This window comes from Salmo salar, chromosome 02 (genome assembly GCF_965601325.2).
Source record: "Salmo salar chromosome 02, fSalSal1, whole genome shotgun sequence".
Lineage (NCBI taxonomy): Eukaryota > Metazoa > Chordata > Actinopteri > Salmoniformes > Salmonidae > Salmo > Salmo salar.
This window is the reverse complement of record NC_138292.1, coordinates 48,866,370-48,880,381: the sequence shown is the minus strand read 5'-3', so window position 1 is coordinate 48,880,381 and position 14,012 is coordinate 48,866,370. Positions and strand designations below refer to the sequence as shown.

Genomic DNA, 14,012 nt, shown 5'->3' with positions numbered 1-14,012 from the left:
CGAAATAAACGATAGAGCATAATATGAACCGATAGACGTTTTCGATCGTCATATCGCCCAGCCCTAATCCAGACCTTATGAAAGTGCCCAGTATACCCTTAATCTTGTAATAAATCAAATCTGGTGATACATAACTTGATATTTCTGCTATCCATTGTGACATTGTGGGAGGATAACCAACCTTCCAATTAATGGCAATGCATTTCTTAGCCACTATAAATGCTTGGTTACACAGTTTCTTCTGTTAAGTCTCCAGTATCAACATTTCCAAGCAAACAAAAACAGGGAGAAGGGAGAATCTGCTGAGATAAAATAACATGCATACTCTTTGCCAGAATTCAGCCAGCCTTCACAATGACCATAACATATGAGTTTCTAGAGTTGCATAACATATGAGTTTCCGATAGCAGCTGCCAATGTTCAGCTAGTGGTGGGGAGACGACTCCTTGCCCGTCGACTCCCATTTCTGGGTGTCACACTTAGATTTTGCTAGGAATAGACTCCTCGACTCCTAAGATTCAGTATTTTTGCAGCAGAGGAAACAATTTTTTTGTAGTCTACTAAGAGAACACAAACTCTCGTATCTTTCACAGCAAAGAAAGAGCGAGCTACTGAGGGAGAGAGCGAGAGATGGAAGTGGCACAGCCAGGCATAGGTAGGCATGTTGGCTACCAGGCAGACAGTCAGAAGCGTGCAGGTAATCAAAATCTGTAGGCTATAGGCATGCTGTATTTCGCAATTCCTTGGCTTGCAATGTCTTGCGCAAGTTCACCAAAGTAGGGGCTATCAATAAGTAAGCTGAGCTACTCTACACACAACAACCGAAGACCAAACACACACTAGCATTTTCATAGCGAAGAGAAAGAGGAGCAAGCGAAGGAGAGAAGTTCGAGGCAGGCAGACAGCCAGTAGGCTATATCTTGTCAATCTGTATCTGGCAATGCCTCGTAAATTCACCAAAAGTATATTCAAGTATATATTAGGCTATCAATGAGTATGGCTAAGATATTCTTCATAGTGGAAGTGAATTGAAGTTGAACATCGCCAAATGCATAAATTAAAATAGGCCTAAATGCAGTGGCGGTTCTAGACCATTTCAACTGGGGGGGCCAAGCTGGGGCCAGTTGTACTGTTAGAGGGGCCAGTTACATTAGACGTTATTGTTGTCATATCGTTTTCTTCACTGCATTGCAGGCATTAGCAGGCAAAAGACCATGTTCCTAATCATCATCATCGTTGCCACTGTCTAATAACGGATGTAAAAAAAGAACGATAGCAAAAATGCGTTATGTAAAAATTATTTCATACTGCACATTTAGGGGGGCCACAAGGGGGTCCAAAATTGTTGTCGCAGGGGCACTGCCCCCCCCCCCCCCCAGAACCACTAGTGCCTAAATGTGCAATAAAAAGTATTATTATTTAATGAAACCCTGGCTGGCTGTTGATGTCCTAGATCAGGGCTCTCCAACCCTGTTCCTGGAGAACTATCTTCCTGTAGGTTTTCACTCCAACCCCAGTTGTAACTAACCTGATTCAGCTTATCAACTAGCTAATTATTGAATCAGATGCGCAAGATTAGTGTTGGAGTGAAAACCTACAGGATGGTAGCTCTCCTCGAACAGGGTTGGAGAGTCCTGTCCTAGGAAATAGATCGCAAAACAGGATCCCCACTAAACTTTTTGGAAATGGCAAGTTCGCTTTCTCATCCATAAACACGGTCAAGTGCAAATATGGTTCAGCAGGTCAAATCAGCAGGATTGCTATTAGGAAGGAAGTCTACCATGGATGGATTGCTAAAATAATGATTACGATCACAATTTATTCATTTAAATATTATGGGGAGACCAATACATTTGAAAGCCAAGCACATTTGGAAGCCAAGCACGAGTTATCAGTGTAGCCTATTATTGTCTGGACATGACGTTGAAATATCTTCACACCTACAACAACAACAAAAAACTCCAGGCTACCGTCATAAGAGTCGATTCAAAAATTAACAATTACAGGGGGCAGTTTTGAAAAACTAATCATGTGTGAATTCCTCTGGAGTAAGGCACATGCTTGGATAATAACTACAAAACCAACGTATCTAGTAATATCCGTCCGAATAGGGCAACATGGCAAAGAATAGGCTTATGAGCAGATTGCACCGCATCATCCCATGGGATCAGTCAAGGCGGTGCAGAACAGAAATATCACTGAAATATTCGAGTTCCTACACATCACTTTCTATATTCAAACAAAATAGCCCTTTTATAGGCAAATGGGCAGCATCAAGCTCATGTCAGTCCTCTAGAATGCAAATATAGTCTTCCTAGTAGGACTCTGCAACAATGAGGTGTATGTGTGTGCGCATCTGTTTCAGCGTGTTTTGGGAGTCGAGCAAGGGTCGACTCCTATGACTCCAACCACGACTCCTACAACTCCAAAAATCCTGGAGTCGTGCACCACTATGTTCAACTCTCCGGTGCTGGTCCAGCCAGCCTTCCAGAAACTTTGCCTTCACACAGCCTGTCCGTCTGCGCGGTCCTAAATCCAGCCAAACAGCCTACCCGCCTATTATGCGTGGGAATACTTGGAAACAGATTACCAAAATTAAAATCACTTGAAGCTGACTTCCTTGTGTTTTTACAGTCTTTCATGCCCTCCCAAAAATAAAAAAATAAAAAAGGTTTTATTTATTTTCCTCAGAAAAATTGAGGGGCCATATAAAACCACCGCCAGTTGGGGAACCCTGACTTATAATATCTGTATGTATTAAACACATAACTTATTTTCATTATATTTAATGGATTCATTCCTTTTATATTCCAAAACTGTGTGATCATGCCTCAAAAAACATGCTAACCTCTCACCATTACCAATAACAGGGGAGGTTAGCATTTTTTTGGGGGTATGATATTTACTATATGCCTCTAACTTTCATTATTCTTTATTCATTATTCATGATTCATTCATGATTATCCGTAGTCATGGTAGTATCCACATTAATGTAGATGTGTTCGGAACCAACTATATGGAATTCAAATTTTTCAGATTTGCTAATTATAACAAAGCAAGCTCTCAATATTTGAAAATGATATGGTGATTTGTGGAAAGCTCTACTCCTATATATTATTTTAGCTGGAATTATCATTCTCCACAAATGTTATAATAATCAATAACAATTTTATGAGAAATCATTATTAATATCCTAAAAGTATCAATAATTAGACCACAAAGAGCATTGTATAAGCTTAATCACTCACCCCCCACCCCTCCGCCCACACACACACACATCTTATGTTGTCCATCTGTCATTCGTTGTAAAAACTTCTCTATCACACATCTTTTTATCAACACCTATCGGTTTGTATTTCTGTCTCCATCTCTTTCGCACACATGCATGTATGTCCTTGTCTGTCATAAGGAAACTAAATGTTTAATGTTTCCTTCTATATTTCCCTCTCTCCACCATTTCCCCTCCGTTTTTCCCTTTCAATTCCATCTCTATCACACTCTGTCTTTTACTGTGCTCTTGGCAGATCTCTATCTGTTGGCTAGACTGCAGCAGCTGCCACAGGAAAGGCAGCTTTGTGAGCTGTGATCAGAGGCAACAGTGAGAGCATATACTGCAGTGGGAAGACTCTCACACACCTCGCAGCAATTAGCCGTGTTCAATACCCACACCCAATTATTGCCTTTACTCAAAAGACTTTAGGTGACTTCTTTCCCACATATGTATGTACAGTACAGCAGCTAAACTTCAGTTGCTCTCGTGTCATTGAGAGGAAGGTATACCAACACTAATGAGAATCTCATAAAACAAATCTGGTGGGATGCTTTCTGCTTGTCTGCTGCACCGCACAAATCCCAACCCCATTCAACACTCCACTGAAAATCGACATTTTCTACCAGCTATGAATGGGAAAGGCTCTGCTGTCGGTATAAATGAAGTCCCTGGGGGATAGCTCACCTGTTTCTCTGTTATTCTGGAAGACTGAAGTGTAAAACATTCTCCACTGTTACTGCTTTTTTCCCCCTCATAATGGGGCATTTATATTTTGAGACTCCGCATTTGGTGGCAGCCCTGTGCTTCCTGGTACTGCTACCGTATCTGAATACAATGACTCACATCTACTGTATTGTTACATTGCTACTGCCTTTATCTGTCAGTAACGTTGAATATCTGCATGATGAATTCTGCAGAAAAATCTATCTGCTCATAGAAAACTAAACTAGTATTAGCTGATCAGGGCTTACCCGCCCTCGAAGATTTGGACACGGAGAAGTTCGCTCTGTTTGGAGGTGGAGGGCCCTTGCTCCTCTCTCTTCCCCTTCTTCTCCTCCTTCTCAGGCTGCTGTGGTGGCTCCTTTACTTCGACAGGGGTGCTGGGTGGGGTAGCATGTACCTACACTCAAAGACAGATACGGGCAAATTCACCAACGCACCCTGACATCTTGTTTGGCAATGATGATATAGAGTACATTGGAACAACAATTAATGTCAAACATTTCATGTATTGGTTGTGTATAATCTAACAGCATAGTGTCTGGTAATTTCCAGCTGTGGAGTTGTGGGGTATGCATTATTCGATATAATTCATAACTAAATCTGAATCAGGGGTTTTGGTAGTTTTGGTCTAATTTGCCCATGCTGTGTTATCCTACATATTGAATATTGCTGTTATATTTACCTCTGAAATGTGGGGCTTTCTGCTGCTGGCAGGGACCACCTTGCCTGTCGCCGGGGTTCGAGCTGTGGCCATGGTGTAGGTCTCTGAGCTGTGTTTCTGCTTAGAGCGCAGCAGGGACAGGGCCAGCTTGGTGGACAGGCCTGGCAGATTGGGGTTGTGCACGCTGACGCTCCAGGAGGTGTAAACGGAGGTTTGTGGCTCCCCCTGGGCAGACGGGTTGGGCTTCACGTAGTTCAAGTAGCACCAGCTGACTGAGGTGATGGTGTGGAGGCTGGGATACGAGGGGGCTTTGGCTCGCTCTGGACTCTGGGGTACAAAGGAAGCACTCACTCCCTCGCCCTCCATCCCCTTTTCTTTCTTAGATTCAGCCTTCCCTTGCATCTCCCTCTCTTCCCTGTGCCCTTCTGTGTCCCATACATTCTCTTCCTCCTCGACTTTCACAGTTACTACTCCTATCTGTGCCCTTTCCGGCTCTTTCTTTTTATCTTCCCCTGCTTCCAGTTTTCTCCCAGTACCCCTATTTTCCTTTTCCTCTCCCACCTCCTCTTCCTCCTTCACTCGTTTCTGCTGGTGCTGGGCCTCTGTGCTGAGCTCCAGACTGGCTGCAGGAGAGAGCATGCGTTTGCTCCCTCCAGCCCCCAGTGGCCCATAGCCCTCTCCGGACACAGAGCCCAGCTCCAGGGGTAGAGACAGGGGCAGGTAGCTCTTGAAGTCCGGGGTGGGGATCTTCAGGTAGGACCTCTGCAGCTCCAGCTGGCCCATGATAACCATGGCCATGCAGCAGATGGGCTCCTGGGAGCGGGCTGACGCCAGGATCTGTGAGAGGGTGGTATACAGGGCACTGGCATAGGTGATCATGTTGGTCTGGAGGCGCACTGGCACCACCAGTGACACGACTGGCATCAGCTGCGCCAGGCACGTTGCGATGACAGGTGGGGGATGGTGGCAGGGTAGAGGGACTAAGGACTGAGGAGCTGGGGCAGGGAGAACCACGGTGGAGGGTATGGGGGGCTGTGTGGGGACTTGGATGGTGAGCCCAGGAGAAACAGGGAGGTACACAGCCTGGCCAGCCCCAGTGGGGTACTGCAGGGAGAGCAGAGCTGAAAAGGGATGGAGGGACAGGCCTAGGCGTTCTGCCATGTGAAGCTGCCCTGGGTGGACTTGTATGGTTGGAGGGGAAGGGTGTGTGTGTAAGAAGGCTCTGTGGATGATGTGGGAGGAGAGGACATCTGAGATGGCAGTGGTGACCGGGTGGAGCTGGGATAACTGGCCAAGAGGGAACCGATCATGCCCAGTTGGTCGCATGGGGAATGGGAGTATCCGGGGCTGGTGGAACAGCTGTACGGTCTTCCCTGTGGCCTCCGGGCTGAGCCTTGAGGTGCTGGCTTCAGCTGGGTGGAGGGAAGGGTGGCTGGTGTAGGACGGGCCCGGCTTGGGGCTCCCTGGTTGGCCTGAGCGGCTGGCCACGGCCCCTTCCTCGTGGTCTGGCTCACCGAGGGTGGCATGCTTCACCAGTAGGCACTTCCTCCTCTCCCTCCAGGCTGACGCAGACTGCTGCGGGGATAGGGACCCGTAGTCAAAGGATTTGCTCCTGGTCCCCACGATCTCATCCGTGTGCTGGGGGCTGGCCGGGACCTGCTCCGAGGCTGAACGCCGCATCTCTCTTTGGGGTTGGTATTGTTGGTGGAGGCCCGAGGGCACGGTGAGCATGTGGGAGCCCTGGGTGCTGCTGGAGCCCCAGGGAGAAGGCTTAGCAGTTTTTCCCCCCATGTCTTCAAAGAAGGCAATGCGGCTGGGTGAGTGGGAAATGTTGCTCTCCTGGCTGGGGCTCCGGGGCCCCAGCGATACCGACTCAAAGCTGGACTCCCCGGAAGACTGGGCAGCAGCCTCGGCTAGACGGAGACGCTTCTTCTTTGGTGGCAGCTTCTCGGCGGGGAGCTGAGCCATACTCTGGCTGCGCTGAGGCCACTGGAACTCCTCTACCACTCTCTCTGGCTCCTGAGACAAGGATGCCGTCGCCATGGGCGACACTGACACCATATCAGCATCAGGCTCCACCGTCACTAGGATCTCTGGCACTTGGATGTTGTGCTGGCGGACCAGGCGGGACATGGAGGGCGATGATTTTGGCTGCAGCTGTTTTTGCAGTGTTGACTGGCTCTCTCTGAGCTCTATAGACTCCTGGCTCTCTATGGATATACTTTCCTGCTTCTCGAAGGAGCTGGTGTGCTGGATGACCGAGATGCCCTTCCTGTCTTGCTGCTGCTGCTCAGCCTGTGAGGGAGCACCTGAGAAGGCCTCACTCTGCTGCACCAGGTTTGGCACTGCAGTGGTCGTTGCGGGGCTGCAGGTCACAACAGCTGTAGGCCTGGGGCTGGGAGGGTCCTTCTCCAGACTCTCCTCTGTCCTCCTCTTCCTCACTGCCATGGCCAGTGCCCGGAATTTATAGCGCATCATCTGGGGGCGGTCATCCCGGAACGCCCCATCCACCTCTCCTCTCTCCAGCTCCTTTACTGGCTTCCCTGTGCAGAGACCCCTGTGGGCCTCGTAACTCTCCCTTTGTTTACAGCGGGCTCCGCAGGCCTCACAGTCATACAGCCTTGGACCTTTGCGTTGCTGCTGTTGTTGCTTCCTGGTTAGGCCAATTTCTGTAGCTGCGGAGGAGGGGCCAGCCTCCTCCAGGCTGAGCTCAGCCCCGACGGGAAACTCGATGGCGGGCTGGCGCCTCAGCAAATGGTGCTGCCCACCCACCCTCATCTTGGCCACCATGACCTGCTGCTCATCAAAGGAGTGGCTCAGATGACAGAAGCCCCAGGGAGAGGTGGTGGAGTGGTTTCCCTGGCCTGCTGAGGTGGGCATGGAGTGGCTTCTCAGCAGAGGCAAAGAGGAGGAGGACTCCTGGACCCCCGATGGGCCCACGTCTTGGATATGGGGACGGAATGATTGGCCTGCCATACTGGGGCCTGGGCTTTCTCCCTTAGGCTCAAACACATAGGGGTCTTTGGAGGAGAAGAACTTGGGTGACTCCAGACTACTCTTCCTGGAGATCGAGGAGCGCCTGGGCTTGACGCTGTCGATCTCGCTGGTGTCCACAACCGCCTTGTTGATGGTGATGAGTTTGGTGATGTGCTCAATGACCTGCGTCTTGGGCACGCTGAAGGGCATGCTACTCTTCTCCTCCATCCCCGATGAAGAAGAGTGGGCGTGCTGCTGATGGGGACCGCGCTGCTGCCCTCCAAGCCGCCCATACTTGCCCAGGATGATCTCGGCATAGGTTTTGGCATTGGGAGGGCTCACCTGGGAGTCAGCTCGGTTCATCTCAGAGCTCCTCGAAAGGGAGAAGTAGCCTGACTCTTGGCTGCCTTTACTGCTGGGGCCCAGTGAGGAAGAGGTGGAGGGAGGGTCGCCCGGGGAGGCCATGGGGCCACGTTTCCTCTCGCTCAGCCTCATGGCCAGTCTCTGCTTCACGGCCTGGGAGTCGTCAGACCTCTGGCCCTCCTCTTGCCCTGACAGCGCCAAACTCCTGCTGCTCTTCTGCTTGCCCAGCCTCTCCTTCCTGTACTGACTCGTCTCCTCCTCAGAGTCTGTGCTCTCCCCCTCTGTGGGCTCCTCGGGATCCTCTCCCAGGGCGCTCATCTCAGGTCCGCTCAGGCTCAGCTCGTCCCGGCTGGATGCCAGGCCTGCCTTGATGCGGTGGGCGTGGGACTTGCGGTGCTTGTACAGGTTACTCTTGGTCTTGAAGGAGAAGCCACAGGGGATGCAGGGGTAAGGCCTCTCCCCTGTGTGAGAGCGGATGTGTTTCTGGAGAACGCTGGGTTTGGCACATGGACGGCCGCAGTAAGTGCACACGTACTTCCCCGGTTTCTGGAGCTTCCTCTCGCCTCTTTTAGATGGGCTTCCCTCTAGGACTTCCTGGTTGGGCTGGGACTGCACCCCCTGAGTGTTGTGGCCTTGGGTAGAGGAGGATTGTAGGGATGAGGTGGAGGGGGAGGAGAAGCTGCCTCCTGAAGGACCTGGGGTGTCTGTTGAGAGCTGACATGCTGCTTGGGTATTGTGCTGATGCTGGAGCCTGAGAAGCAGGTCGCTACGTTTAGGCTTGCGGTGGTGGAGGCATCCCAGGCCACCATGAACGGGGCGGGGGTTGGATGGCGGCTGCTGTGGCTGAGGTGGAAGGGACCCTGTGGGGGACTCAGCGGCCCCAGGAGAAAGAGGCTGCTGTTGCCTTCCGGATCGCTCCCCATCAGCAGGGTGGCTGGGCTCCGCCTCCATAGAGTGGGGAGGAGGCCTTACAGACACACAGGGAATGCCTCTGGGAGCAGTGCGCCACACAGCCTCATGGGGCTAGCCACAGTGCCGGAGAGATGCCTGGAACGAGGGAACATCTAATGAAGTACCTTTTTTATGACCAGGCCAAAAGTCATTCAAGAGGACCAAATAAGACATAATTAAAAAGTGCCCCAGAGCAGCATAGAGGATGTAGGTAAACATAGATCCTCTCTCATCACGGAGTAAGTCTGAGCCATTGTGATAGGTCTTCACTGTGGACTGGGAGCTAGATGAGGGTTTGGCTTGGCATACTGCTGGACCGTTCTGACACTGTGGCTCTGGTGAGTAGAAACCTCTGGGTCTTCTCTTGTTCCCTCTTAGGCTGTCACTGGTCAAACCTAGTACCTCACTGGATCTGCAGAAACACAGAAATAAGCAGAAGTGAGTCACAGAGCTTAGGCAGACCTTACAAAATACACCTAGGCATTTGTTTCATCATTATGAGTTGTGACTTGTGACACTATCAATGACTAGGTGGCCAGTCCTTAAAGACCCCAAAAACAGACTGTTTGTCATGGGGTTTAGGCCTAGTCAAAGCCCTGTGACCAAACACTGACTCTCACGTTGATATTGCTGCCACATATCATACCCTGACAAATAAGGCCACATTTCCTTGGCCTGATGAGTGGGGGAAGTGCTCTAATGATCACATTAGCGAGGTAATTGCGGTAACACCGTGTTATTGCTCTGATCTGTTCTTGCTCTACCTGTATGCTGAAGGGTCTCTGCCACATACAAAAAAGGTCTATTTCAGTGTACTTCTACCCTGTAATGTTGGTTCTGTACGCGGAAATGTGCTCTAATGGTCTCAATGCACTAACGTGCAACATCCAACATAATACCTCCTAGTTCCAAAAAAGCTCAGACACAGTGAGAGAGAAAACTCTACTACATCACTGTGTATCTATCTCTGACTCCAAACCATCTGGCTAGAGCACAGTCTGCACGAGACACCACTGCTCTAAGAAGGCCAAGCCAGGTCAACATCCAGGGCAGCAGCGCCAACAGAGAGGGTAAAAGTGTGACTCAAGTCAAAACAAACATTTGAAATTTAGCCTGAGCTTATTCGATCTTGTTCTCAAGCTGGGGGAAGAGGGGCTATCTTCTTGTAATGAGTAAAGATGAGATGACAGCAAGAGGCCTTCAGCTTCTACCCCTATGTTGCACTGTCATGTACAGCCACTAGGGTGCAGCATGGCAGGGATGAGATGCCAGGTGAAGTAGTTGAAGATAGAAAAGAAAGACTGTAGGAAGATAGGGAAGTGTACCTCCCCTCTTTTAACAAGACATATCTGATGTTATATTTCCCACTTTAGGAGAAACCCAGGTCTCAAATCCACAGACATAATTCTTGTACTGCAGCCAATCAAAACACATTCTGGGAGCAGCCAGAGCCAATCAAAAAATGTCACTGAGCTGTCGTAGCCAATTGCTGACAGTCCGAGCTGAGGCCCATCCACTGACATCCATCATCAGAGCAGAGCCATCAACACACACTTCTCAGTAAGTCATATTTCAGAATACCACTTTTCAGGGAGGGAATAGATGTAGGGGTTACAAGCTAGTGCATTTAACACTGTGTCTCCCTCCCACCTTCCCTGGGTAAGGCAAAAGCAGAGGTAGAGAATGAGAAGTTGACAGGGTGAGTGAGTGTGCGAGCGAGAGAGAGAGAGAGATATTACTCTCTGAGAGGCTGTGTGGAGTCATTCAGTGTCCCAGCGGCTGTCTAAACAGGCCTAGCAGAAGACTAGTCTGACTGACTCCAGCTGGGGCAGCGGTGAAAGTTTTTTTTAATGAGCCCGGGTTTCACTCGTTCTCCATATGTTCCTGAAAAACACAGCACAGTCTGGCTTCTTAACAGTGGAAAATAAAACAGAATCACACTTCCTTTTTGGAATTGAATTCACAGATTCTCGGCTCCATTTCCATGTTCCCCTACATCTGATGATCAGACATTTAGTCTGTTTCTCCGAACAGAAGTTAACCCTTGTGTTGTCTCAAGGGTCAAAAATTACCCGACACTGTTTAATAGCAGAGAGAACCCCCTAAATTATATTTTTTCAACTTGAAATTTGATGACTTTTCCTAAAGTGACCCCAACTTTAGAAAAAGTGAAACATCGCCTTTGTTCACATGTCCATGAAAGCTGTACACCAACAGGGTACAAACATTTTCTTAGGGTTATTTTTGACCAGCAGTTATAAAATCATTTCCACAAACACACACACACACACACACACACACACACACACACACACACACACACACACACAGAGATAAATTGAGATTGTGTGCTACTGATTGAACTCAGACAAAACAAAAACTTTATTGTGCATGTGCAGCATCTCCCCTCCACGACCCCACACATGACTCAAGTTCACAGACAAAATAAAAACAATTTCAGACAAAATACATTTCTTGAAAGCATTGTTTACTAATGTTGAATGCAGTCAGAGGCTATAAAGGTGCTGCAGATGACATGCTGAAGCCATGAGTGCACGTTTCAGTGCACAACAGGTCGTAGATCTGATTTTTTCAGATGTCCAGGAGGAACAAGAGATCAATGATTTAGAAGGAGGGGGTATATGAAGAAGAAGATGGGGAAGAATACAACCCAGAGCACGATGCATCATCTTCAGATGAAGAAGAAATCCCCCAAGCTGAAAGAGAGACATTTTTGTCAAAGAACAGCAAAATAACATGGTCCTTGTCACCATATGACAACCAGGGCAGAATGGCAGCAGAATGTCATAAGGATGACCCCAGGGCCCACAAGACATGCAGCTTCCCATGCCCAGGACATCGCCTCAACATTCTACATGTTCATCACACCAGCCATCAAAAAAATCATCCTGGAGATGATTTTAAATATAGAGACAACTGGAAAAGGATGGATGAGATTGACCTGCGTGCCTACATAGGGCTGCTAATCTTAGCGGGTGTGTATAGGTCCCGAGGCAAGGCTACATGTAGTCTCTGGAATGCAGAGGGGGAGGGAATCCTTCTCATCAACAAGGGGGAGAGAGGACTTCTCATCAAAGTTTGCCTTCACCCCACCACCACTCTAGTTTCTTACCTCCCAAAGAGGAACAAGAATGTGGTCCTCCTGAGCACACTGCACAAAACCACAGAGATCAGTGATCGTGAGGACAGGAAGCCAGCCATCATCCTGGACTACAACCACAACAAAGAAGGCGTGGACAACCTGGTCAAGGGGATTGGAACTTACAGCTGCAGGAGGATGACTGCCCGCTGGCCCCTGGTCATCTTCCATAACATCATTGGTGTGTCCTCATACAATGCCTTCGTGACACGGAACAAGATCAACCCTACCTGGATGCTTGATAAGTGGAACAAGAGGAGGGTGTTCCTGGAGCAGCTGGGAAAGGTACTTGTAACCCCACACATTCAAATAAGGGAGCGCCTCCCCCGCACAGCAGCCTCTGCAGCGCTTGTGAAAGCTTTTCAGGGGGCGGAATCTTGTCCTGATCCACCTGAGGCTGCAGTTGGGGCAGGCAAGAGGAGGAGATGCAAATTCTGCCCCCCAAAGAACGACTGTAAAACAAATACTATGTGCTGCACATTTGAGAAATACATCTGCAAAGTCCATGCACACACACTTGCATACTGTCCTACATGTGCTAATTAGAGTTGATTGATTTATGTTCTTCACGTTTTTGTTTTGTATCTATTCTTATTTATTGTTGTTGTTTATACACCTTGTGGGTGGGGGCAATGGTTAAAAAAATGGGAGAAGACTAGTATTTTGTAGTTGAATTCCTCATTGTACAGTATATAAGAATATATCACTATGTTGCCAAAAACGTTCAAGACTCATTGTTTACCTTCAATAAAATGCAATCAAAACTATACTCCCCTGCACATTTCTGCTACTTCTTAGGCTATACAAGTGCTATCTCTTGCTAGAAAATGTGTTTACACCTATGCAGTACCTTTAGCAATAATAATAAGAATAATAATAATAAACCTTTACTTTAGTAAAGGAAACAATTATGATAGGTGTGTTGTAATAAAAATGAGTGGTGTCCACTGATTAAATACAGTCTTTCTGCATTGTGAAGATGGAAAAGACAGATATTCAAAGTTTGTGATGAATGACAGGTTGTTTCTTCATGCAAAATATATTTGGGCTTTAAAATTCAATTAAGCTGCTTTATTTTAGGGGTTTAGTGAAGGTGGGTCATTTTTTACCCTTAGGACAAGGGGAGTATATATAATGTTAAGACTACACAAGGGTTAACTTTGTTTACAGCAGAGTACTATTAACAGTAGAAATTAATAAGAATAACAGACTGATGTGACAGCATTAAAATGAACTCAAACGCCTCACAGTAAGAGAAGCAGGCGAGAAAATGTTTTGAGCTGTCCAGCTACATTGTGGTGTTAGCCTTGGAAATTAGCTAGAATAGTTAGAAAAGGGATTGGTTTTATACTGTAGCTAGGTCATGTACCAATGTGGTCTCTTCACATAACAATTCCCAAGAAAGAAAAGTGAGGGTGAGAATACTACAGGAGTGTGAGACTGAGAAATAAAAAAGGCATGAGTGGGAGAGACAGGAAAAGACAGGTAAAGAGTGGGAAGATGAATGGGGAGAAAAAAGAAGGCACTATGAAGCCAGAGTGCATAGGAGGGCGATACATACTGTATATAGAAATATACCGGTGAGAGTAAGAACGAAGATAAAGAGAGGGGAGGAAAAGAATCGAGGGAGAAAAAAGAAGGAAAGGAAAGTGTCTTCCCCCTTCCTACTTGTGTTGTTTGACCTGAGCACAAGTTGGTCATCACAGTGTAAGGCTTAATAATCTCTGGCATAGTATTGATGCAGTCTTTAACCAGAGTGATTAGGCGGTTTTAGGGTGGGGGAGAGCACCGTCTGAATTATGCATGGCAGTGCAGTCTAGACTCTAGTTCAGAGCAGGGAAACACGCATTAGGGCTTTGCCAGGAAGATAAGGGGAAAGCCTGCCAGAGTGAGCAAGCACATCATCA

General features: G+C 48.0%; 1 protein-coding gene across 2 annotated transcripts in view; it reads right to left on the bottom strand.

Moving 5' to 3' along the window:
• hivep3b (HIVEP zinc finger 3b) overlaps positions 1–14,012 on the bottom strand; it is a 101,579-nt gene that overhangs the window by 17,500 nt on the left and 70,067 nt on the right. For both annotated transcript variants that reach the window (XM_014169562.3, XM_014169553.3), the window contains 2 exons: positions 4,677–9,357; positions 4,243–4,391 (listed from right to left, as the gene is read on the bottom strand). In XM_014169562.3, the coding sequence (XP_014025037.2) occupies positions 4,243–4,391; positions 4,677–8,945 (4,418 nt within the window). In that variant the 5' untranslated portion in view covers positions 8,946–9,357. The remainder of the gene's footprint in view (positions 1–4,242; positions 4,392–4,676; positions 9,358–14,012) is intronic.